The sequence below is a fragment of the Eulemur rufifrons genome, chromosome 7 (genome assembly GCF_041146395.1).
Source record: "Eulemur rufifrons isolate Redbay chromosome 7, OSU_ERuf_1, whole genome shotgun sequence".
In the NCBI taxonomy this organism is placed as follows: domain Eukaryota; kingdom Metazoa; phylum Chordata; class Mammalia; order Primates; family Lemuridae; genus Eulemur; species Eulemur rufifrons.
Genome location: NC_090989.1, coordinates 246,525,569 through 246,550,733, shown reverse-complemented (window position 1 = coordinate 246,550,733; position 25,165 = coordinate 246,525,569). Strand labels below are relative to the sequence as shown.

The window sequence follows — 25,165 nt, the reverse complement described above, 5'->3', positions numbered from 1 at the left end:
ACTATAAAAGCCTTTGACTTTAGTCTATCAGCAAGACGGATGTGAGATTATTTCTCCCATTCTGCCAACAGATGTCTTTCACATTAAAATTCCTTTCTTCCTTGGCAATCCTTGTTGTCCCAATAATTGGTTCTTTGTAAGGTTAATGACAGAACTTAGGCGGAACCCCTTTGTGGGTTTGGTAACATAATTATGAGAGTAATTTTAGGTATTTATTCCTCCCTTTCTTCCTCTGCGAATGATAAAAACGTGATAAAAACGTGCTGCATGATTTTTAATGATGAAAATGTTAAGTGCCCCTCATTTGTAATGAGTCACTGGAATATACACATTTGCGGGCCAAAAGGCTCAAGGTTTAAAAAATCTGATTTCCTTTTACACATCAAACAAAATGGTGAAGTATATTTTTCAAAGGTTAAAAAAACTCACCCATATTTTGCAATTAGCAAAAATGACGTTTACAAGTGTGAAAAATCATGCTGAGAAATGCTTACATGTAAAGAAGACAAAATGTGGATGTCCTGGGTGGAGAAGGAGGACTGTAAATTACCTAACGAGGATTGGGGTAGAGTGGTATGTGTACTTAACAGTGTCTTAAGGTTAAAAAAAATCCCATTCATTCATAAAATATTTGTTGAGCGCCTACTACCTCCCAAGCACAAAACCATTCATAACCACCAGATCTGCTTTGCTTTCCACCGGGGCCTCACTGGTATCCTTAAGGTCTGTCCAGATTGACAACTTATGCCAACGTCCTGAGCAAAAGGAGAGAGCAAGTCTGCCCCGCCCACTTCCACCGGCCTGGCGCGACAACGTCATGGCAAATTGAAAACGCTAAAGTGTAATCTACGGTGTCTCACTAGGAAACGAAGGCGGGTCAAGCACCGACATGTTCCGCCCACGTAAAAGATGGCGCTGGGCGCGTCAGCCATGCTTGCTGTCCGGTTCCTTGTCTCTGGGGCGGGGTCTAGAGCAGGAGGTGTGCGTTTAGGAGGTGTGTGTTTTTGTTTTTCCCATCCTTTCTCGCCTCCACTTGCTCTCACAGTATTCGCTGAGAGTGAACAAGCAAATATCTGATAAAGATTAAGCAGAAGAATACAAAGTGGAAAGCAAACGCAGCGCGAGGCACGTTCAGCAGCTCCTGCGACGCGTGCGGGAAACCGGGCCCAGGGGCGTGGTCAGAGGCGGGGCCTGGGCGGGGCTGCGGTTGCGGTGCCTGCGCCCGCGGCGGCGACGGAGGCGGAGGCGCAGGCGGTGGCGAGTGGTGAGTGTGGGACTGGCGTGCTGGCGGGTGGCTGTTTGGGGTCTGGCTGTCGGAACGAGCAGGGGTGGCAGCGGGGGCTCTCCCCAGGGCTGGACTCGTCTTTTCCTTTCCTCCCTCTTTCCTGGCGCACACCGGGCATGGGGCTTCCCAGCCTGGCGACTGGTGGAGTTGCCTGCATCCGGGCCCCAGGCTTCCCGGCAGCGGCGGCGCAGAGACGAGATGGGGATGCGGCCTCTTCCCCACTTTCGTGCTCGCAGTGCCCGAGCCGACCCCTTCCTGGATACCCAGCGCGGGGCCGCCGGGAGCGCAGCTGCTGAGGGCTGGAGAGAAAAGGAGCCCGCGGCACCGAGAGGCCTTTCCCGGGGGAAGGCCAGAGGGCGGGTGGCGCGCGGCTCCTCCGGACTAAGTCAGGGTTCGCTAGGAACCGAGACGGTCCCTGCCCGCCAGGAGATAATGGGCGTGCTACGGCGGTGTGGACAGACCACACGCCTGCAAATTGCAGAAGTTTGTAAGGAGAGTTCATGTGTTGTAAACGTGGGCAGCAGTGTTAGACAGGGTGTACTCCCTTTCTGTGGGACATGACTTGGTTGCTTCACTGCTCGGAGATTACACAGACTTACTTAAGGGAAGTGACCATTGTGACTTGGGCATCGCTTGACTGATGGTAATCAGTAGTAGAAAGAAGTGCACTGATTACAGGTCTGTACCCACACTGGATCTGTCTGGCCACTGTGAACTCCACCGTGCTTTGTATTCAGGAAGAGGAGGGAGATGATGCACTTGCCCAGGAGGGATGGCCCTTTCACACGTAATAGAGATTGTTAGGCTCTAGTAGAGTAGCAGTCTGGTTGTGGCAGGTGGATAAATTCCTATTCAAACTGTTCCAATCCATCACCAGTTCTGTGAAACAAGGGTGCACAATCTGTCTGGCATTACTTCTACTTTGTACAAAAGGTGCAAAAAAAAAAAGGATTGGAAAATATTGTTAGATATGAGCTTTCTCAGACTTTGGGAAACAACATAATCTGAAAACTACAGAAGCAAGACTATAATATATGGGATTTTGATAATATGGAGTTAGAATACTTGAAATATGATGGTGTTATTTGACACAGGCACTGTTACCACCGCTTGTGCCCAACCCTGCCGCTTTAGGAAAACCCTGAATCAGTTGGAAACTGCCTCATGATGACTGGGCATTTTATACATCTGAAACAAAAAATGAGAGACGTTACTGACCACATTGCAGATTGTGTGCACTAAGCCAGCATTTGTCTGCTCCAGGAAACAATTGCATACAACTTATGAAGTTGATAGAATAGTTTCTATATTAGGCTAGGTTCACAGTCCAAAATTTGCTTTGAAAGAAGTAAAAAAACCAACGAAGACCTCTTTCAAGCCTGCCTTTATGCCCTGTGCTAATTAAGTAGTTCATTGGAGTGGTAGGTTAGCCTGCCTATTATCTGAGAAACTTGGATCTGTAAGAGATGGCCAGATGATGACATCATGAATTTCATCTCAGTCTTGCCTGATGTTGAAAATTTAGAAAGTGTTGCAAACTTTCAGATGTTACAAGCAGTTCACTGTTCTTAAAGTGGTCCTGGGCAGCTCCCTTTTTAGATGGACTGGTTTAGGATCCCACCTCTCTTAGGGCTGGTAGAAAATCAACAGAAAGCATGGTTACAAGAAGTGAGGGCCTTATGATGGTAGAATTCTGATTTAAAGTAGCAGTGGACCAAACAACTTTCTAAATATCAATCAGGGAAGAGATGGCTGATTTTTAGCAAAGGTTTAAGGAAAAATCAAAACCTCAAGCTTAGCACTCTGCTGAAAGTTTTAACACATACCAATTACTATAATCATGTGTCTGCATATGTTGGATTATTTTCAGAAAGTATATTGCGTAAACTCTCATGAACCTTGTGGTTTGTTTACAGGAGGGGCAAGCCACCATCCCACCCAATTTGGATCCTGGCTTCCCTCAAAAGACTCCGTCATTAATGTTTGATAACTTTCTGGAGTAGCCAATACTACATGTACTTAAGATATGTAGATAAAAGACTATTGGTTTTGAACTGATTTTTTTTCAGCCACATTTGCATATGTGGATTTTCTTGAGGAAAGATGACAACTTCAAGTGTTAGTAAAATCGTTTTATAGCTCTACTAGTTATACTTCTATATGACATTTCATTTGTTAGGCTATTTGTTTTGGCAGGATTTAAAGCTAAGCAATCCAACATGATCCTTGTCTTTCATTTTCTTTCTAATTATATTAGGAGTGAGACTGAATATAATTAGTGATCTGTAAGAGTTTAATTTTCATAGTCAGGTAAAAAGTTTTCCCACAGTTCAATCAGATTTTGCTCTAGGGCTCAATTCTATTTTAGAAATTACTTTTCAATATAATGATGAATATTTCAGTGATAATATTGCCTTTATGATTATTTACCTTTTTATCCAAAAAGAAAGAATGAAAGAGAAACATACGTGCAATATAATTTTATGGCTGTGTGTTTGCTTAATTTAATGCTTTGGCTTCCAGTTTGCTGCTGTTAATGTTTGCAATAGTGTCATTACAGTTTCAGTTCAAATTACATGCCTGTATTCCGTCATTGCATACTGTTTAAATTGTATCCAAAACAGTGGATATTTTAAATAAGCTGTAAAGCTTATATCCAGTGTCGTCTCTTGAGACTATTAAATTGATATATTAAAAGTTTTATGTAAGTGAATTCCTGAAATTAAAAATAACACATGTAAAAACTATCTTTGTGTTAAATCATTTCTGCACATACTTACGGTTAACTGTTTTGCCAAGCTCTGTATGCCTATTCATGATATGATAAAAGTACTCATCTAATGCTCTAAAAATAGAAATCACTGGTTTTCATCAGACTTTAAAATCTCTTGAGAAGATGTAGATAAAATTCTTTAAGTAAAATAGTTTACTTTGACAGAAATTTAGTTATAAATAGAATGTTAGTTCCCAAGGCAATCATGTAGGCAAAGATAGTTTGCCTCTTAGCTGTTCTCCATTACTACTATGATTAATGGATTTCACAGTTTTAGAATTGCTTAAATGAAATTGTCATAATTGTTTTCCACTTTCAGTTTTCCGATGCAAATCTTCAATTATAGTACAGCCATGTGTCATTTAATGACAGAGATACGTTCTGAGAAGTGCATCAGGTGATTTTGTCGTTGTGCGATCATCATAGAGTGTACTGACACAAACCTAGATACTATAGCCTACTGCACACCTAGGCTAGATGGTATAGTCTGTTGCTCCCAGGCTACAAACCAGTATAACATGTTACTGTACTGAATATTGTAGGCCAGTGAACCCCAGCCTTTTTGGCACCAGAGACCAGTTTCATGGAAGACAATTTTTCCATGGACCAGGAAGTGGAAGGAGGAATGGTTTCGGGATGATTCAAGCACATTGCATGTATTGTGCACTTTATTTCTGTTATTATTACATTGTGATATATAATGAAATAACTATACAACTCATCATAATGCAGAATCTAATGCCACTGCTGATCTTACAAGAGGCAGAGTGAGTGATGTGAATGATGGGGAGCAGCTGTAAATACAGATGAAGCTTCGTTCACTCACCCATGGCTCAGCTCGTGCTGTGTGGCCCGGTTCCTAACAGACCATGGACTGGTATCGGTCCTCTGCCTGGGGGTTGGGGACCACAGCTATAGACAGTTGTAACACACTGGCAAGCATTTGTATATCTAGGCATATCTAAACATAGAAAAGGTACAGTAAAAATACAGTATAAAAGATTTAAAATGGTACACCTGTATAGGGCACTTACCATGAATGGAGCTTGCAGGACTGGAAGTTGCTCTGGGTGAGTCAGTGGGTGAGTAAATATGAAGGCCTACGATATTCTGCTACTATAGACTTTATCAACACTATACACTTAGGACACATTAAAATTCTAAAAGTGATGTTTCTTCCTTCAATAACAAATTTTAGCTTACTATAATTTGTAGTTTAAAACTTTAATTTTTCTAACTTTTGACTCTTGTAATAATGCTTAGCTTAAAACATAAACATGTTGTACAACTTTACAAAAATAATTTCTTTATATCCTTATTCTGTAAGCTTTTTTCTATTTTTTAAAAGTTTTTTTTTTTTTTTTTTTTTTTTACTTTTTAAACTTTTTTTTAAAAAAACTAAGATACAAACACACACATTAGCCTAGGCCTACACAGGGTCAGGATCATCAATATCACTTTCTTATATGTCCACATCTTGTCCCACTGGAAGGTCTTCAAGGACAGTAATACACATGGAGCTGTCATCTCCTACGATAGTAATGCCTTCTTCTGGAATACCTCTGGAAGGAGCTGCCTGATGTTCTTTTACAATTAACTTTTTCTTGTATAAGTAGAAGTAGTATACTCTAAAATAACAATAAAAAGTATAGTATAGTAAACACATAAAGCAGTAACAATTGTTATCATTATCAAGTATAATGTTCTATACATAATTGTATGTGATGTACATTTATACAATTAGTGGTGTATAGTTTTTTTTACACCAGCATCACCACAATCACTGAAGTAATACATTGGGCTATGATGTTATGATGGCTTATATGACATTACTGGGCAGCAGGAATTTTTCAGCTCCACTATAATCTTGTGGGACCATTATTGTATATGTGGTCCGCTGTTGACCAAGATGTTGTTATGTGGTGCATGACTGTATATGCAAGACTGTGATATTAGTTTTACACTAATATCACATAGACTGTACCCTCTTAGAGTGATATATTTGTGTGGATTAAGATGCAAAGGGACCAAGAGCTCTGGGTTCTAGCTTGGCTGCTTGGCTGCAAGCTTGTTTGCTTTTCTCTGTGTCTGTTTTCTCAGTAGATTGAAGTGCTTTGGCTACTTAAGAGGCTGAGGCAGGAGGACTTCTTGAGCCCAGGAGTTTTGAGACCAGCCTGGACAACATAGTGAGACCCCTATTTTTTAAAACAAGATTTGCCTGGTGAGCTGGCCCGTACCTGTAGTCCCAGCTACTCAGGAGGCTGAGGCAGGACCATCGCCTGAGCCCAGGAGTTCAAGGTTGTAGTGAGCTATGATCATGTTACTGTACTCCAGCCTAGGCAACATAGCAAGACTCTGTCTAGGAAAGAAGGAGAGAGAGGGGAGGGAATGAGAGAGGGTGAAAGGAGAAAGAAGGAAGAAAAGAAAAGAAAAGAAAAGAAAGAAAGAAAGGAAGACTTGAAGCTTGAACAGGGCCTGTTCAGCCCTTTTGTTCTCTATATATTCTAAATAAGTGAAGCTTTTTTATTTTAGCCATTTAGTATAGAACTTTTTTCTCAATGATAGAGTGCTATACTGCTTACTTGACCAATGTATTAAATGTATTTATCTTTGTCTTGATATTTCAGTGTCACTTTAAAACTAATATTGGGCTTTAGTATCCTGATACCCAGAGATTGAGTTCATTGAGGGTAACAGGACTGTTTGCTCATTTGTTGTTATGGCTCCAGATTTGTGTTTTTGTAATCTTATGTACTTTTTTTTTTATGTTTTAACAACTTTAAACTAATTCTTTTATCAGGTATTATATTATTTTTCTAGGGTTACTGTAACAAAGCACCACAAATTGGGTGGCCTGAAATAACAGTAATTTATTCTCTTACAGTATAGAAGCTAGAAGTCTGAAATCAAGGTGTCTGTAGGGAAATGATTCTCTGAAAGCTCTTGTGAAGACTCTTTCCTTGTCTCTTCTTTCTGGTGGTTACCAGCAATCTTTGGCATTCCTTGACTTGTAGTTGCATCATTCTAATTTCTGCCTTTCATCTTCACATAGCTGTCTTCCATTTGTGTCCGTGTGTCTCCAAGTCTCTCTGCTTCTAAACACACCAGTCTTGGATTGGGACCCACTGTAATCCAGTGTGACCCCATCTTAACTTCATCACACCTATTTCCAAATAAGGTCACATTCACATATACCAGGGGTTAGGATTTGAACATATCTTTTGGGGGGATACAGTTCAAACCACAGCAAGTGTCATGGTCTCCAGCTGAGCCTGCCCCTTCTGTTTTGCTCCTCTTTGGATGCTATGGATTAGGGACCAAATATCCAGTCATACTAGAATTACACAAAGACTGGATATTTGGGAATAGTGAGGGTCTATTCTATGAGCTTTAGTATTTAATATTTCATGTAAATGCAAAGAGGCCCTTTTTTTAGTTCATTATTATTTTGGACTTCTCTTTTTGTTTTTCTGAGACAGGGTCTTGCTTTGTCACCCAGGCTAGAGTGCAGTGGCATCCTCATAGCTCACAGCAACCTCAAACTCCTGGACTCTGATCCTCCTGCCTCAGCCTGCCTAGTAGCTGAGACTATGGGCACTTGCCTGGGTTATTTTGGATTTCAGCACTTATATGCTGTAAATATAAATGACAAGTTACTGTGTCTCATAAAATTATCATCATATCAACAAACATTTAATGTGCACCTACCATACTAATTGAATATCTCTGTCCTGGTAGGAGACAACAATCTTCTAAGTGTTTGACTTAAGAGGAAAAATCATATATGTCTAAATCATTTGGGGTTTTGATGGATATCTCTAAAATTGCTACACCTAATCACTGATTTTATGTGTCATTGTTTAGATATCTCAGGAGCATTCGGATAATGTGACAGTTGGGATGCCGTGATGTCGACCCTCTGCCCGCCGCCATCTCCAGCTGTTGCCAAAACAGAGATTGCTTTAAGTGGCGAATCCCCTTTATTAGCAGCTACCTTCGCATACTGGGACAATATTCTTGGGCCTAGAGTAAGGCACATTTGGGCTCCAAAGACAGAGCAGGTACTTCTCAGCGATGGAGAAATAACTTTTCTTGCCAACCACACTCTAAATGGAGAAATCCTTCGAAATGCAGAGAGTGGTGCTATAGATGTAAAGTTTTTTGTTTTGTCTGAAAAAGGAGTGATTATTGTTTCATTAATCTTCGATGGAAACTGGAATGGGGATCGGAGCACATATGGACTATCAATTATACTTCCACAGACGGAACTTAGTTTCTACCTCCCACTTCACAGAGTGTGTGTTGATAGATTAACACACATTATCCGGAAAGGAAGGATATGGATGCATAAGGTGAGTGGTTTTGAGCTTATTAATCAGGCTAACCTAGCCATTGAAAGTTTTTTTCTGATACATTATATCTAATTTTTAGAAATTATATGCAATTAACATCAAACAATAGGTGTTATTTATTTTGCATCTACCCTATTAGATGCAGATAGATCTGGTCTGATGGCTATGCTCTTCATAATAACTGTGGAAGGTAAGAGATGGTAGCTCCACATTATAGATAAAAAGCTAAAGCTTAGAGGAATTAAGAAACTTTTAGAGCCTGAATTTGTCTTGGAAGCCTTTGACTCTAAAACCTTTTTTTTTTTTCCCCTTTCATTGCATGACCCTGTCTTTCACTTACTACTATGTGTTAAATATAACAGTTCAAACGATTGTTTCATAAGCTGTCAGCCATGTAGCTTTTGATCCCTTTAACTTCTTTGCCAAATTCTCAAATTTGTAAAACGAGGAGGTTGGACTGAATGTTTTCCAGGAGATATTCCTTTTAATTTTGCAGATTAAGCTAGAGGAAATTATTGTTTTCTTCTAAATCCTATAGTTTAATATATAGTGTATTTATGTTTCAGTATAGTTTTGGCATATCTGTAAAGCAAATTGAATTCTGCTTCTTATTTTCCAGTTTGATACTAACCTGGAAGTCCATTTTAAAGCATTTTCAATTTTATAAAGCTTTAACCCAATAGTAAGGAAAATAGTATCTTTTAAAAGAGTAATTTTTTACTATGTTTGCAGGCTTGCCTCCTTATTTCTTACGTTTATGAAAATCATTTAAAATCAGGAGGCTCTATGTTCCCCAGATTCATCTTGATCTTGTTTAATTTGAAAAGTGCAAGTCATTATTTTCCTTTTTGAAAGCTTGCTGATGTTACATTGACTATTTTCTGCTAAATTACCTGTTTCTTCACTGCAGAATAAACTGTGTTTTGATTTTATTTTGTATTGTCCACGAGAGCATGGATTTGTTGATTTAATTTCCTGCCTCCCTGCTTTTTCCCCCCCTAAGATAGAAAGTATTTTAACTATGAACTAAATTACACAAGAACAAGTCTACATTGAAAAATAAGCAAGTATCAAAATGTTGTGGAGTTTTTTTAAAATAAATTTTCTCTTGCTCAGGAAAGGCAAGAAAATGTCCAGAAGATTATCTTAGAAGGCACAGAGAGAATGGAAGATCAGGTAAAGCGCAGATTGCATACCGTCAAATATCATTATTCCCGTGGCTTATATGTCTGTGTAAGGATGATGCTATTTTTGTTAAGGCCTTGAAGACATGTTAGTTTGACAAAGAGAGCCTGAAAATAAACATAGCCTTTATGGAGGTGTATAGAATAAACTGGTTGAAAATTTCCATATCTTATACCTGAAGAGTTAAATAAGTAAACAAAGGAAAACAGTAATTGCATCTACAAATTAATATTCCACTCCTTTTTTTTCCTGTTTGCACAGAATAAGTTTTGTATAACTTGTTCATAGTGAAAATAAAAACTTTTCTATGAGATTTTCTTTAAGGTATTGCTTTTCAAACATTTCCACAGAAATAGCCATAATAGGAGGAGAGTGCGTGTACCCCTAAGTTGTCTGTCTGGGGGTGCAGGCCTAGCTCTAAACACAGTATTTCTTTAAAATCTTATGTTGTATATTTAAAACTCTCGCAATTTACATTTTATTTTGTAGAATAGCTATTTGTTTAAATATTGAAATTTGCCAGTGATATCCCTTACCCTCTTACTAGTCAGGCTTCTGGTAATACCACCTTGTTAGGAAAATGTGCCATGTTTATCCCTGGCTTTGAATGCTGCTGGGAACAGACATCAGAGTTGGAGAAGCATGATTGCAAGGGTATGGCTTCCCTTGTAGAAATTAAATGCAAACCATTTCAGTGTAGTTGCTGACATGGTTTGCCCTGAAGGGGAATCTCCAGAGGAGAAAAGATGCTTCACTTTTACTCCCATTGCCCCTGGCATGCTACCTCCATTGCTCCTCCTGGTAAAACTCCACTCTTCTAAACATGGCCAGGTTGCAGTTTCTCTGGTTCTCCATTGCATGACCAAGATAGATGATACTGTAAAAAATAATTTTTCTAAAAACTTGTGAAAATATAGGGACATAAGGAAAATACAAAACCCTATAAGGTGATCTCCTTTGCCAAATTGTTATCTTTGTACTTTTATAAATAGCTTTTCAGTCCAGAAGAAGTAATTCTCAGAATTACTGAGACTTAAAGGAACAGGTTTCCCTTTACCCAGAGAAGCCCAGCCTTTAGGTACTGGTCAATAATTAGGGTCCCCAGAAATGGAGTGACTTTGACCAATCTCTAACCTGCTTGTTATGTACTAATTAAGTAGAGTTATCTCAAGGTAAGGAAATTTAGGGCCAAATAAATTCTGCTTTTACTGAGATTTTATTTTTTCAAACCAGAAACCTGTGCTTACTAAGTTGACTGCTGTTAATGAATTTATGTCTCTCTTTTAAGGGCTCTGCTTGAAAATGTTATCGTACTATTCTATGTCAGAAGCAAAGTATATTTGAGACAAATGGAAGTTTTTAAAGGGGAAACATTATACTGTTGAGAAGTTCCAGTTAGAGAAGTACAAGGAGGAAAAGAAACCTTGGGGATTTTCCTTCAGAGCCTCTTCTGTATTCAGCCTTGTAGGATTTTTTTTGTTTTTGTTGTTGAGTTTCAGTGAGAATATCCAGTCACTTACAATGATGATAAATGTCTGAGATACTGTGTATGAAAAACTACATGTGCCTAACCTAAGGGGGGATATTTTCCCAAAATTATTCTCTCTGAAAAGGAGGAGTTGCCTTATAATTGAGTCCTTGCAAGTACCACACTATGTGCTTTCAAAGACTTTATTTTGAACAATAAATACTTCTTGGGGAAGACACATTAGTCTGAAATAACTTCAGTCAGTGCTGATTTTGGATCCTACAGCTATTATCTGATAAAATCACTTCACAAGGAAGGAAATTTAACACAGTTTCAGTCATTATTCTTTTTGGCTTATATGTGTTAATTGTAATTGTAAACAAGCATTTTAATGATTACTTTAAAAAGCAAAACCAATAAGTGGTTAGTAAGAGAGGTTACTGCAGGATGGATTTTTTAAAATAAAACTTTCTATATTATGCAAATGAGCTTATGGCTTAGGATAAAATTTCCAGAGGTAACATCAGATTTAAATTCTCAAGCAGCTTACATAATAAGGGGCTCTGAAAAACTCAAAAAATGGCTCTTGGTCTGACAGAGGTCCTAACTAAAGAGATGATTGTGAAGAGTTTGAATAAAATCATTTCATGAAATGTGAGTGAGGAAAAAATTATTATTCATTTTAAATAATATATGATTTTTAAAATGTGTGTAACTAAAAGTTGATAGACATTTGACAGTTTCATCTATATCTCAAAAAGTTTACATATTCAGGTTGGTCAGAAAAGCAGTAGGTTGGTGGTAATAATGAATAAATGATGGTTCACCCATATTTGAGATACTTTACGTTTATGGTGTTTTGTATTTAGTTTTCAGTTTGAGTCTATTAATAGAAATTACAGATTTCAAAATTACATTTTTGAGATGTAATAAGTAGTAATACTATCTTGAAAGAACTAAAGGAAACTTTTCTGTTTTGATTCTGAAAACATAATTTTGATTTGCATTTGGGTTGGTTATACCTTATTATGAGTGTGGAGGTTGGGTATTGATTCAAGCTTTCTATTGAGTTATTTGGTAAGGATTTCAAAGTCTTTATGCTTTGCTCTCCTCATTTTTAAATATGAAATATATTGATGACCTTTTATAAGACTTTTTATATCTGAAATAAATTTCAAAGGAAATACTTTCTGAATGTGACCCGGTGAATTAATTATTGCAGGTAGCAGTAAATGATAAACCATTGATTCCGTGCTCACTAAAGAAAATTATTCTTGGAAGAATGAAAATAACCTTTAGATAGCATGTAAATTCTTTAGAAATATTTTGGAGTAATAGACTTGTTTGGGGTTGTGTTTAAACAAGTTACCAAGTATTTCCATCAAAGAGTGTTATTCTTGCTTTCATTTTAAATTTCTTATTGTCCAGTTTATCCCATATGATGTGATTTGCTTCATTTTACTTTATTGTACAGGGTCAGAGTATTATTCCAATGCTTACTGGGGAAGTGATTCCTGTCATGGAACTGCTTTCATCTATGAAATCACACAGTGTTCCTGAAGAAATAGATGTAAGTTTTTATATTATTAAATGGGAGCAATTATATTCTTTATCAATTCCCTTGAGTTGTATTACTATTATGTATATTGGTAATATTCTAATTTTAGTAGTAATCATTTTGTCATACATTCTATTCATAGGTTGTATTAGCCACTTTAACAAACAAGCACACAAAAATCCTGGATTTTATGGCAAAACTGAGGCTTTTTTTGATCAATGATAATTATGACAAAATTAAATTTATTTCATTTATTTCACCACTGTTATAATTCCTAGAAATGAGAGAATCCCAGCCCTTATAGAAGCAATTAGTATTTAATGCAGTACTTATTGGAACAAAGCAATGTGCAAATCGTGGCTGTTAATGGAAGTTTACTTATATTCCCTAATTTGGTTTCCTTAATCATTTGTTGAGGACATTTTGAATCACACACTATGTGTGTATAGAGATATCTTGTCATTAAGATTGATCTCATTCTGACACTCAGGAGAGGAAGTTGTCCTTGTAAAAATTGTTGTTGAACCTGCCTGACTGGCTTTCACATTTGTTCTGAAAGTTTATTGTAGTGCACAGAGATTGTTTTATGAGGAGTCTTAATTTTCAAAAATGAGGCAATATTTATATTGAATTTAGGTTTCAGAAAACTTGTATATTAAAAGCATTATTTTAGCATTATGTTATAGCCAGACTAACTTTTTTTTGGTATATTTTAGATAGCTGATACAGTACTCAATGATGATGATATTGGTGACAGTTGTCATGAAGGCTTTCTTCTCAAGTAAGAATTTGTCTTTTCTTAAAAGCTGGGCGAAGCAGATACAAATCTTATGTTCACCTATGACAAGATTTGGAAGGAAGAAAATAGAAATATCTCCCTGCTCAGATTATTCCAGGAACAACATTGCATCCTTGAACTGTTGCTTTAATTTGTGTTATTTTTTTCACTCATTATATTTCTGTGATATATTTGATGTTTAACCTAAAAGCCTTAATGGCTTGAATCAGAAGCACTTTAGCCTTGAATCTGTTCAGTGTCAGCCATTCATCCATCATTTTTAATCCCGTTTGACTTTAAATAAATCACTTAACCTCTCTACACATCAATTTCTTCAGCTATAAAATGGTGAGATTTTACTGAATAACTGGATTGTTATAAGGCTTAAAGGAGAGAATTTCTGTGAAAGGCCCCTGAAAAATGTAAAGTCCAAGACAAATAAAAGATGGCATTATACTTACAGCTTTGCTATTTATCATGTAAAGGTAGTCTGAGTTGTTTGAAGCTCATTCAACTTTTTTTTTGTTTTTAGTTTGTGAAATTATTTTACAGCCAATGTTTTTAATCTGTTTTCTTTAACTTACAGTGCCATCAGCTCACACTTGCAAACCTGTGGCTGTTCTGTTGTCGTAGGTAGCAGTGCAGAGAAAGTAAATAAGGTAATCTATTTTACAATCTAGCAGATGATCTTACTTTTTAATACTGCTACCATATCATGGTTTATCATTTAGATGTTAGGTTGCAATTAAAATATCTAATAGTATAAGGAGGCAATATAATCTCACCAAATTGCCGTGATATCCTGTGGGAAAAATGAGTTTCGAATAAACTGTTTGCATAGGAGTCGTTTATCAGTTTATTTTGATAACTGGTAAATAGCAGTCTCAGTTGGGTATAAATGATTTTGAGAATATTTTAAAACCAGATATTTTTAAAGATATTTGTCTTCTGTTTCCTAATGTTATCTTTAATAAATATGAAGAGCCATGTACTTTTGGTACCAGTTCCAAAGGCATGTTATTTGATCATTCATCTTCATTTCATTGTCTTGGTTTTCTCCCTAAACCTATTCGTTTTAGGAAGCTGTGGCAATTAAGTAGTCAATGGAGGTTGTACTTTATTCAGTGATGTTTGTGACCACTTCCTTCAGTGCTATATGAGTTAATAAAGAATTAATGAACAGTTAAATTTCCAAGCATTAGGCAATAAACTAATGGATCTTGCGCTTTTCTTCACTGACCATTAATTAGAAAGAGTCTAGAGATAAGCACATATATCTATCACTTTAAGCAAACCTAATTTTTTTAAAGTTTTATATCCAAAATATGTTAGGAATGATTTTTACTTTACAAAGATATGCATAATTTATTTTTTTCTGCAATCTACCCTGTGTACGTACATGAGCCTTAATTTATCAAAATTATATTCCTCGGCCAGGCGCAGTGGCTCACGCCTGTAATCCTAACACTCTGGGTCTGGGAGGCTGGAGGCAGGAGGATCGCTTGAGGTCAGGAGTTTGAGACCAGCCTGAGCAAGAGGGAGACCCCATCTCTCTCTAAAAAAAAAAATTATATTCCTCATATAATTGTTTATGCAAGATTAGTTGCATCTAGGGACTAGTGATCTTAGTTATTATTTCTGTTATCCCGAAAAGGTTGATTTCCATGTGGGACCTCCAGAGCCTTAGGGTTCCACAGAGGGACTTCTCAGTCTACTTTATGGAGGAAGAAAGTCTCCACGGTTGGGGCTGTGTTTTTTAAACATTTTCTCATCCTCCAGCCTCTTTAGGCAGAACAGCTTCCCTTTCATCTTTTTAATTTGAGAAAAAAGTTGGCACTGCTCTAGATTGAAAACCACTGCTTTAACATAACAACTCTGGATGCAGTCTGAATTTGAACATAGTTACGTGGCTTTTTAGTTTTCCTAATTGAGTTGTAGCTCAAGTCGTGTTTGAATCAGAGATTTCTAAACCCCAACCAATGACCTGCTTATTTTAAGTCAAATCTGATAGAATTAACTCTATTGAAGGATTTTGACACTCTGTTATTTCTTATAATCAATTTCACGTGTATAACTACTAGACAGAAACCGTAATTCTGCCTAATTTAAATGCATTTAGTTTTCTTGTCCAAAATTACTTGCTTGTTTGAAAAAGAGTTATTGCTGGGTAGAGATACAATCAGTGATTATATGGTCATTATTTCCCACTGAAATACAGGTTCCATGGTCAAATAAGTTTGAGAAGGTCTGCATATTGTATCATTCACCTGGAGAGTCACAATACATATACAAACATTAAAGGTTTGACATGCCATACGTGAATTTACCAAGCATTTCCTAAACTTACTTAACCACAGAATACCTGTTTTAAGCAACTGCTGTTAAATCCCATGGACTGTTATTCCACGTGACTAAGGAATATTTATTTCTTAGGATATATTTTATTGATGATGATAACAATCAAAATTCCTATTCAAATTTCTTTCATAAGCAAATCAGTGGTCTTCATATTTTAATGCTAAAATCTTTTCTTTTATAGATAGTGAGAACCTTATGCCTTTTTCTGACTCCAGCAGAGAGAAAATGCTCCAGATTATGCGAAGCAGAATCATCATTTAAATATGAGTCAGGGCTCTTTGTACAAGGCCTGCTAAAGGTATAGTTTCCATTTATCACAAGTGAAACCAATTGTTTAAAATTATTTTGAGACTCTTTATAAACATATTTTAAATATTAGCATTTAATGTATCTCATATGCCCAGAAACTGACTTCTTTTACACAGCTCTGAGCATAGAGTATATATATGTTTTATGGATTTATAGTTAGTATTATCAGTGAAACACCATGGAATATCTTTTGTTTTTCAGGTGGTTCTCTGTAGCTATGTGTCTAGCCTCAGGATTTTTTTTTTTAAATACATGCTTGAATCAGCTTGTACACCTAAAATGGGAACATTTCTTTTTTACTGAATAGATTTGAATTTTTGTGTTACGATTTTGTGTTTATGTACCATATTCATTTATTAAAAAGAAATCCAAAGCATCTTCAAAAAGTATATGGGATTTGAGCAATTCCCATATATGTTTTATAAAGTATTCATATATTTCTAATATATAACATATATTCAAAAAAATTATATTTTTGAGACTTTTTTATTTACTCAAGTAGCAAAACAGATAAGTGTAAATTAGCAATTATTTTTGGTAAAAAGGGAAAGACAGTTCACTTTGTTGAATCTATTGTTGGTATTTCAATTATAGTCAAAAACATGAAAAAGCTTTTAAATGGCTGTGTGATTCTCTCATAGTGAATGCTTTCTTGAGGACGTAGTCATAGCAAAATGAAAGAAAAAATATTAAAAATTGTTGCAAATAAAAATTTTCAGCTTTTGCATGTTCAATAATATGCCTGCTATGAGCTAAGAATAATAGTATTTAAATGTAGAAACTAATTAGAGGAAGCATTTCTAATTTGAATTTTATAAATCTGAAAATTAGAACTTCTTCCTGTTAAAGGCATAATAAAGTACTTAATACTTTTATTTCCTCAGCACCCTCTCATTTACTTATACAATTTTAGCCCTGAAAGAGACCTATACCAGAGGCATAGAGAAAAACTTGAAACTATGATTTAGTGAAAAAATATTTAAGAGTTTTCCATGCAAATACAAATTATATAGCCTTCCAGAAAATACCTTGACATCATATGAAGATGATTATCACAATATTACAAGAGTGAAAAAATGGAAATAGCCTCTGTCTTCTGTTCATATGACATGGCACTCTCGTATACAGTAGGTACTTGTTACGTGGTAACTGGCTACCCAGCTGACTATATCTGCAAAGAAATAAATTTTTTACTGATAAAAATACATTTTCATTGAGACTTTTAAAAAGTGTAGACTAATCGAGAAAGAAAAAGTCACTTGTAGTTTCACAATCCAGTGAATAACCACTGTTAATATTTGGCATTTATCTTTCTAGTCTTTTTTTCTTCTGTATGTATTTTCTTTAAATCCCCCCAATTGGATTATACTCTGCTTGTTCTAATCTGCTTTTTTCATAATGTATTGTATGCCTCTTTCAATTTCGACACAAACTTCAGCAACTTCAGTTTTAGAAGGGAAATAATAAAACCATTTTTATTTATTTAACCACGTCTCCTTCTGGATGTTTAGGTTGTCTGTGAAGTTTTGCTATTAAAGCCAGTCAGTGCTATAGTGAACAGTCCTGTCACTCAAATTTTGTATGCAATCATGAATAATTTCTCAGGATAACTTTTTAGAGATAGATTTGCTGAATCAAAGCCACTTTTTTTTAATTAAATAAATCTTCATATTGTTTGGCGTAGAAGACAGTAAAGTTTCCTTTCACTTTGACAGGATTCAACTGGAAGCTTTGTGCTACCTTTCCGGCAAGTCATGTATGCTCCGTATCCCACCACACACATAGATGTGGATGTCAATACTGTCAAGCAGATGCCACCGTGTCACGAACATATTTATAATCAGCGTAGATACATGAGATCAGAGCTGACAGCATTCTGGAGAGCCACTTCGGAAGAGGACATGACCCAGGATACGATCATCTACACAGATGAAAGCTTCACACCTGATTTGTATGTAGTGCTCTGCCTTTTGCTGCTGTTGTCCAACAATATGAAACTTTTGTCAAGCAATGTGTATCTTTTATGAGTCAAAACAAAAAACTCGTGTTTAAAAGAAAGGAAACATTACTAGCAGAATTATGCTTGAAGATACATTTAATCAAGCATTTTTTTAAATGTTCATTTTATTTCCTGTAATTGTGTTTCCTCCAAAATAAGTAAGATTAGCCCTTAAAATAAATATTTAAATATTTATTTAATAAGTATATATTGAGCTCCTAGGCACTGTTACTAGGTGCTGTGGTTAATAGTGGCCAACCAGAGAGCCTCAGCCCCTACATTGCTTATAGTCTAGTGTATAACAGTTATTAGGCTTATTAACTAAACCAAAGAAATAATTCTAACTCTTTTTTTCTTGACATATGAATATAAAATATAGCAAAACTGTTGAACTATATTAATAGATCATTTTTTTAGTTTGTATTTTAAATTATTTTTCATTTTTTACTAGAAAGTCTGATCAGTAAATTAAAAAGGAAAAATAGTGGTAATTAAATGTTGAGTATGGACCCAATTAGAAAAAAAATGAAGGTGATAAATCTATATTGATAAAACCCTAAGAAAATACTTAAATGATGTTTTGAAATCAGGAAAATAATTATAGTATACTATTATGGTTCTCTTTTATCAATTAAAAGTGGTTGCAATAATGCCTGGCACATAGAATGTACTCAGTAAATGTTAACTATAATAATCCAGGTTTAAGTGTATAAGGTAGCAGTAATATTGGAGCAAGCAACTCTGTTGTGTGTTCTAAGGAAAAATTTTGAGCTTAGGGAACAGACATATGGAGCACCAATAACCACACACTAAGTGTTGACCAAAAACATAGAATAATAACATCATGTCCAAGGGATCCCCAGCCTCCTATGTCTCTAGGTGTAGAAAGATAACTTAATTAGGACCCATTTTTTTTCTCAGTTTTCCAATGTTCTTACTGGTTTTTTCGAAAGCTTTGGGGAATTGGTTTAGAAAATGAATTCGTCAAACTGGAATTCTACACCACTAAGTTTTCACCTGTTGGTAATTTTGGCACACATGTAAAAGTTCTCAAAATTAATCTGTGCTCTCCAACATTTTTTTCTTTCCTACAGTGTTTAGTATTTTTTTCCCTCTTTTGATCAGTTGCTTAGGAGCTCTTTCTGGGTAATTTAGTGAACTTTAGAATGAGTTTGCAACCATTCAGTATTTTTGTTTTGTTTTGTTTTTTAGAGGAAGTGTATGTATATGCTTTAAACATTTCTTATTTTTATCCAGCTATGTTTGTTTTGCTGATTTGACATACTATGATTAGCCAGCTATTCTTGTTTTGCTTACGACCAAATGATGTTGTGAATTTTTAAATTTTCTTTCCAGCTCTAAGCAAATTTTCTGAACGTAAAATTGTCCAAAAATAATACTTTCAACCACTAGATTATGTGTTAACTTTTACATATCATAGATTTATTTTTACTTTTAAGTGTATTTTTTAATGTTATGTACTGTTAATTTTAACTTTTTAAAATAATTTCAGTCACTGCCAGTACATTAAAAATAAGTCACTGGAAATATTCTTTTTTAACATTTTGCTTCATCCAATTCACTTATGACCAAGACATTCATTCAATGAAACACGTATAATTAGAACACTGGACTTGTTCTCTTTCCAACGTCCAAGGAGGGGTCCTATCAGTGCTAACCCAGTAATCATGAAATGCTGATTTTTTCCCCCTTCTCAGTTTCCTTCTTCTGTAGTTCGGTACACCCATCTCCTGAGATTGGAAACTTGAGGTACTTTCCTGTTTGTTTCTGCACACACCCATCCTCTTTCTCTGCTCCCCTGCCAGTTATAGGATGATTCCTTGCCACTTTCGGTTAACAATCTCTTCCCTTGTTAAATGTTATGTTACCCCTCTGACCTGAGTAGAACCTAGAGAACATGGAAAAGAGAAAAGGGAGATGGGGCCCAGGAAGGAAACAATCTTTTTTGTTTCTTTTAGCACCTACCATATCCTAGGTGCTGTTAGACACACATTTTCTCAAGTCGGCATTATGTCTTGACTTCTCACTCTGGTCATTGCCAAGGTAGGTAATACTTTCTTGGTTATCTGGTTCATGTTACTTGCAGATATTGGAGCTATCAGTGCAAAACTGGTGGATAATCATCTAGTTGTGTTCTCTCATCGTACTCAAATGTTTCTTCACATTTGTTCTTTTATTTTGGTTTTGGTGATAGTGCTAGTGTGTGTATATTTGTTGCTGTTTTTTTTTTTTTTGAGATGGCAAGAATTGGTAGTTATATTTACTAGTTGCCTAAGGCTCTCAACATTTTTTTATAAGGTAAGGGTACTAAAATAAGTTGATACATGTTATACATACATATTCTTCCTGGGGATTGGTTATACTCTTTAGAGAAAATAATTACATATTAACATGACAAATACCACTATATCCTTGAGTTAAAATGAATATATATTTTGTATCTCCAAATATGTATGTCTGTGTTACAAATATATTTATATATAATATATCATTTATAAGAATTTAAAATATTTATTGGCTGGAGTGAGGGATTATGGAAAGAAATTTATATAGCTATTTCAACATTTGAACTTTTTTGTTTTCTTCATAGGAATATTTTTCAAGATGTGTTACACAGAGACACTCTAGTAAAAGCCTTCCTGGATCAGGTAAATATTGAACTTGAGATTATTAGAGTGGATGATATGACATGTTTCTTTTTTAATATATCCCACAGTTCCTGTACTATATGTATAAAGCATCATCTTTTTGTAGTATATTTTTGTACTATCTCTGATCTTGCTAAAGTGTCTCGATGATTTTTCTTTTCAATTATTACTGGAGAATAGCCTGTATATTAACAATAAAAGATGCAGCATTCTCCGCATCAGATAACAAATACTTTAATTTCAAGCACTAACCTATAACTCAAGGGGTTTTTTGTCTTTAAAAGAGTGGGGTATGAGGCCAGGCACGATGGCTCACACCTGTAATACTAGCACTTTGGGAGGCCGAGGAGGGAGGATTGCTTGAGACTGGGAGTTTGAGACAGCCTGGGCAACATAGTCAGATACAGTCTGTATAAAAAATTTAAAAATTAGCCAGATGTGGTGGCATGCGTCTATAGTCCCAGCTACTCAAAAGGCTGAGGCAGAGGATGGCTCGAGCCAAGGAGTTGGAGGTTGCAGTGAGCTATGATGACAACACTGCACTCTAGCCCAGGAAACAGAACAAGACCTGTCTCAAAAAGTAAAAAAGGAGGGGGAGTTGTTTACTTGCCTTAACTGAGCCAAAACTATTTTTAGAACTTAGTATACTTCTATTTAAATGATAGCACTTTTATTGCTTTATTCTTTAAAAAAAATCTACTTGATTACACATTTGAAAAAAATTATAGATTATATGGAACTTATTTCTTAATATTCCAGCTTTGTCATAATATCATTCTGGGGATCAGGCCAGGAAACTGTGTCACAGATGTAGTTTTGAGATAATGAAATCCTTATGTTAACTAGAAATTTTGGATCCAGGTCTATGTGGTCCATGACATATCGCAAAGTTCAAGGATAATTCATAGCATGGAATTTCACGCTTCTCAAGCTGAAATAAAATTCCCCCCGCTTTCCACCCCTACACAGGCACACATTCTACTCCCCTGGCCCCCAGCAAGAGTAGAGATACAGGAATAAATCACAGTTTCTCAGAGCTTCAATTTTATTTGAGGTCTCAACTTCTGGGAGCTTCAATTTTATTTGAAAATTTGTTTTCACAAATTTTCACAAAATTTCACAAAATTTTGTGAATTTTGAAAATTTTCACAAAATTTCACAAAAAGTTAAGTAACACAGTATGAAATAAGTTACATAATGAGTTCTAATAATGAAATAAACATGGATATATTCTGAGGTAGAGTGTAAAATTTGAGTGCGTTTTTAAGGATAAAATAGAAACTTCAAAAAACTGTCAGATGCTTCTAGACCCAGTGCATCTACCACACTCCTGTCTGTTAGGGGCCATCAGTGGAAATGGTTGAGGAGATGCTCTGATATGTATTGTCTGCCAGGCCCCTTCAACTCCGAAGGTGCTGTGTAAGTAGAATGGGAACAAGCAATATATTAACCTGGTTCATCTTCATGCAGGTCTTTCAGTTGCAACCTGGTTTATCTCTCAGGAGTACTTTCCTTGCACAGTTCCTGCTTGTCCTTCATAGAAAAGCCTTGACACTAATAAAATACATAGAAGATGATACGTGAGTAAAATTCCTGTGTGGAAGAAAACCCTTTGCTTTGGATATTTTCTATATTATAATTTTATTTATTTTTTTTTAATTTTTTCATTATTTGTAGGCAGAAGGGAAAAAAGCCCTTTAAATCTCTTCGGAACCTGAAGATAGACCTTGATTTAACAGCAGAGGGCGATCTTAACATAATAATGGCTCTAGCTGAGAAAATTAAACCAGGCCTCCACTCTTTTATCTTTGGAAGACCTTTCTACACTAGTGTGCAAGAACGAGATGTTCTAATGACTTTTTAAACGTGTAACTTGACAAGTATATTTCATCACAATCATGATTGCTGCTAAAGTAGCTCAGTGGTTTGGGGAAACATCATATCCCCAGGTCATGCCGCCAGAGTCCTAGTCAGCAATTGCAGTTAAAGTTAGTTACACTACAGTTGTCACGAGAGTCTGTAAGGGGATGTCAGGTGCATCGTCACATTGGATATCTCTTTTCCTAAATTTACTCTCTTGGGATACAGACTTATGTTTACAGTTATAATAAATATTCTTGCTATCTTTTAAAGGTATACTAATAGGATATAAATGACCACAACTACTGTCTTTTGAAATTTACAATCCATAGTTTACATGTATCGAAGTGAAATCTGAGTTACCTTTCACAGATTTAATACTAGTTGACCTCCCATCTTTCGGTGTTCCTGGGTATGTGGGATTACTGTAATACTTCTGCAATCAGCTGAAAATTAGAGCATTTAAATCATTTCAGTTCTACAGAAAGGAAATGAGCTTGAACATAGGGTTAAGCTTTAGAAAGAAAATATTAATCAAGTAGATGTTTAATTGAAATGAATTATTAGATCCTACTTTGTAGACTTAGTCCTTGGAATTCAGTCTGTGCAGAAATGCCAAGCAGTTATGTACAGTCCCTGATTATGGAGAACCATAGTCAGGATGTCTTTTGTTTGTTTGTTTTATTGTTACTGCTGTTGTCAATATCCGGTATAGTCGAGCTCTGTCTAAGAAAATATAGGAAATTGTATTTTATGTTTTAGTAGTTGTTGCCGACTTTTTAAGTTAATTTTCATTATTTTTGAGCCAAATTGAAAAGTGCACCTCTTGTGCCTTTTTTTCCCCTTGGAAAATATAATTACTTGGAAGAAGTTTAGATTTCACTGGTCAGTCATTTCCATCGTGTCCTTCTTGCAGAGTCTTACCATGTACCTGATTTGGCAATCACTGTAACTGAGATTATAAAATGCATTAGAGAATATACTAACTAATAAGATCTTTTTTAAGGAACATAGAACAGTTCCTTGTCTTCTCCCCTGTTATATCTCTGCCCATATTTTTGAAGTTGTTGCCAGGTTGCCTGCATCACATAAAGAGAGTAGCAGGAGAAACTTTACTGAAGTGCTATTTTTCTAGGTGCTACTTTGGCAGAACTTAGTGGTCTGTTTCATTTGTTTCCTTAATGTGTTTGGACCATTTTGCTGGCTATGAAATAACTGATTAACATAATTCTTTGCTAAAACGATGTTGGCATAGTAGTGCACACAAACACAGATATTTTTAATTTAAAACTGTGGAAGTAACATGAAAGGGAAAATATATTTATTTTTTAAAAAAGGGATAAAGTGATAGAGCACTTCTGCCTGTCCCACCAAATTTAATGAAAAGACACATTCTATTCTGAAACGTCATAATAGCTTTCACATCGTGAATCAGAAAGATGTAGACATCTTGATTTTTAGACAAACACTGACTAGATGACTGATATACTATAACTCAGTCATGAAAAATATATAGATACCACCTTGCAGTGTCCCATACTCAATGCTTTGTACACAAGAGATTCTTGTTTAAGTGCTCTTTTCTTTTGCTGGTTTATTGTACTGTTATATAGAATGTAAGCTGTACAGTGAAATAAGTTATTAAAGCATGTGTAAACATTGTTATATATCTTCTCTCCTAGATGGAGAATTTTGAATAAAATATCTTTGAAATTTTGTCTCTTCCAGTTATTTGTTCAGGAAAAGCACTACTATGATATTAGAAGACTGATCAGCTTCCTATTCAGCTGATAATAATGTTGGATCTAAACTATTTTTTAAAATTAATTTTTTGGCTGGGCATGATGGCTCACACCTGTAATCCTAGCATCTTGGGAAGCCAAGGCAGGAGGATCATTTCAGCCCAGGAGTTCAAGACCAACCTAAACAACATAGAGAGACACCATCTCTACAAAAAAATTTTTTTAAAAATTCACTGAATATGATGGTACACACCTGTAGTCCCAGTTCCTCAGGAGGCTGATGCAGGGGGATCTCTTGAGCCTAGGAGTTTGAGGTTGCAGTGAAGGATTAAAGGATTTAAGTCAGACAAAGTATGGTCTCTAACCACAATGGAATTAAATTATAAATCAAAAACAGATATCTGGGAAAACCTCAAAAACTTGGAAATTAAATAATGCTTTTAAAAGATTAGATAATTATATGTGTTTGGGGGACAGGAGGAAATAGATTAGAGAGCAAAAAAGGAGGTATCAGAGAATTGTGGAATTATTTCTTTTAATATGAAGAGTGGAACTCAATCTGCCTTTGATGTTTCCCCACTACAGCCCATTCTTCACATGGATAACAGCATGATCCTCCTAAAATTAAACCTGGTGACCACTTCTGCTTACTGGCTCTCCAACACTTACAGAATTAAGTCCAAAATCCTAGCACACGGTTCTGTTCATCCCTCTAACTTTACTTGCCACAGGGCTGCCTACTACATAGTTCTTCTGTTGCTTTTGTTACACTTTTCTTTTGCTTGTCTATCTCCCCAGCTAGGCTAGAGAACAAGATTCTTGTCTTTTT

At 35.8% G+C, this 25,165-nt stretch overlaps 1 protein-coding gene across 2 annotated transcripts; it reads left to right on the top strand.

Moving 5' to 3' along the window:
- Nucleotides 1-841: 841 nt before the first annotated feature.
- C9orf72 (C9orf72-SMCR8 complex subunit) lies at nt 842-24,311 on the top strand. Of its 2 annotated transcripts, XM_069474325.1 has the most exons (11): nt 842-994; nt 7,923-8,410; nt 9,527-9,586; nt 12,538-12,633; nt 13,338-13,402; nt 13,986-14,058; nt 15,939-16,055; nt 17,782-18,017; nt 20,677-20,734; nt 22,205-22,314; nt 22,412-24,311. In XM_069474325.1, the coding sequence occupies exons 2-11, from the start codon at nt 7,967-7,969 to the stop codon at nt 22,596-22,598; spliced, it is 1,446 nt and encodes a 481-aa protein (XP_069330426.1). In that variant the 5' UTR covers nt 842-994; nt 7,923-7,966; the 3' UTR covers nt 22,599-24,311. The 2 variants fall into 2 exon arrangements, with proteins under 2 accessions (XP_069330426.1, XP_069330427.1); XM_069474326.1 differs by lacking the exons at nt 13,986-14,058; nt 15,939-16,055; nt 17,782-18,017; ... (1 more) ...; nt 22,205-22,314; nt 22,412-24,311 and having other exon boundaries at nt 842-919; nt 13,338-13,599.
- Nucleotides 24,312-25,165: the final 854 nt, after the last annotated feature.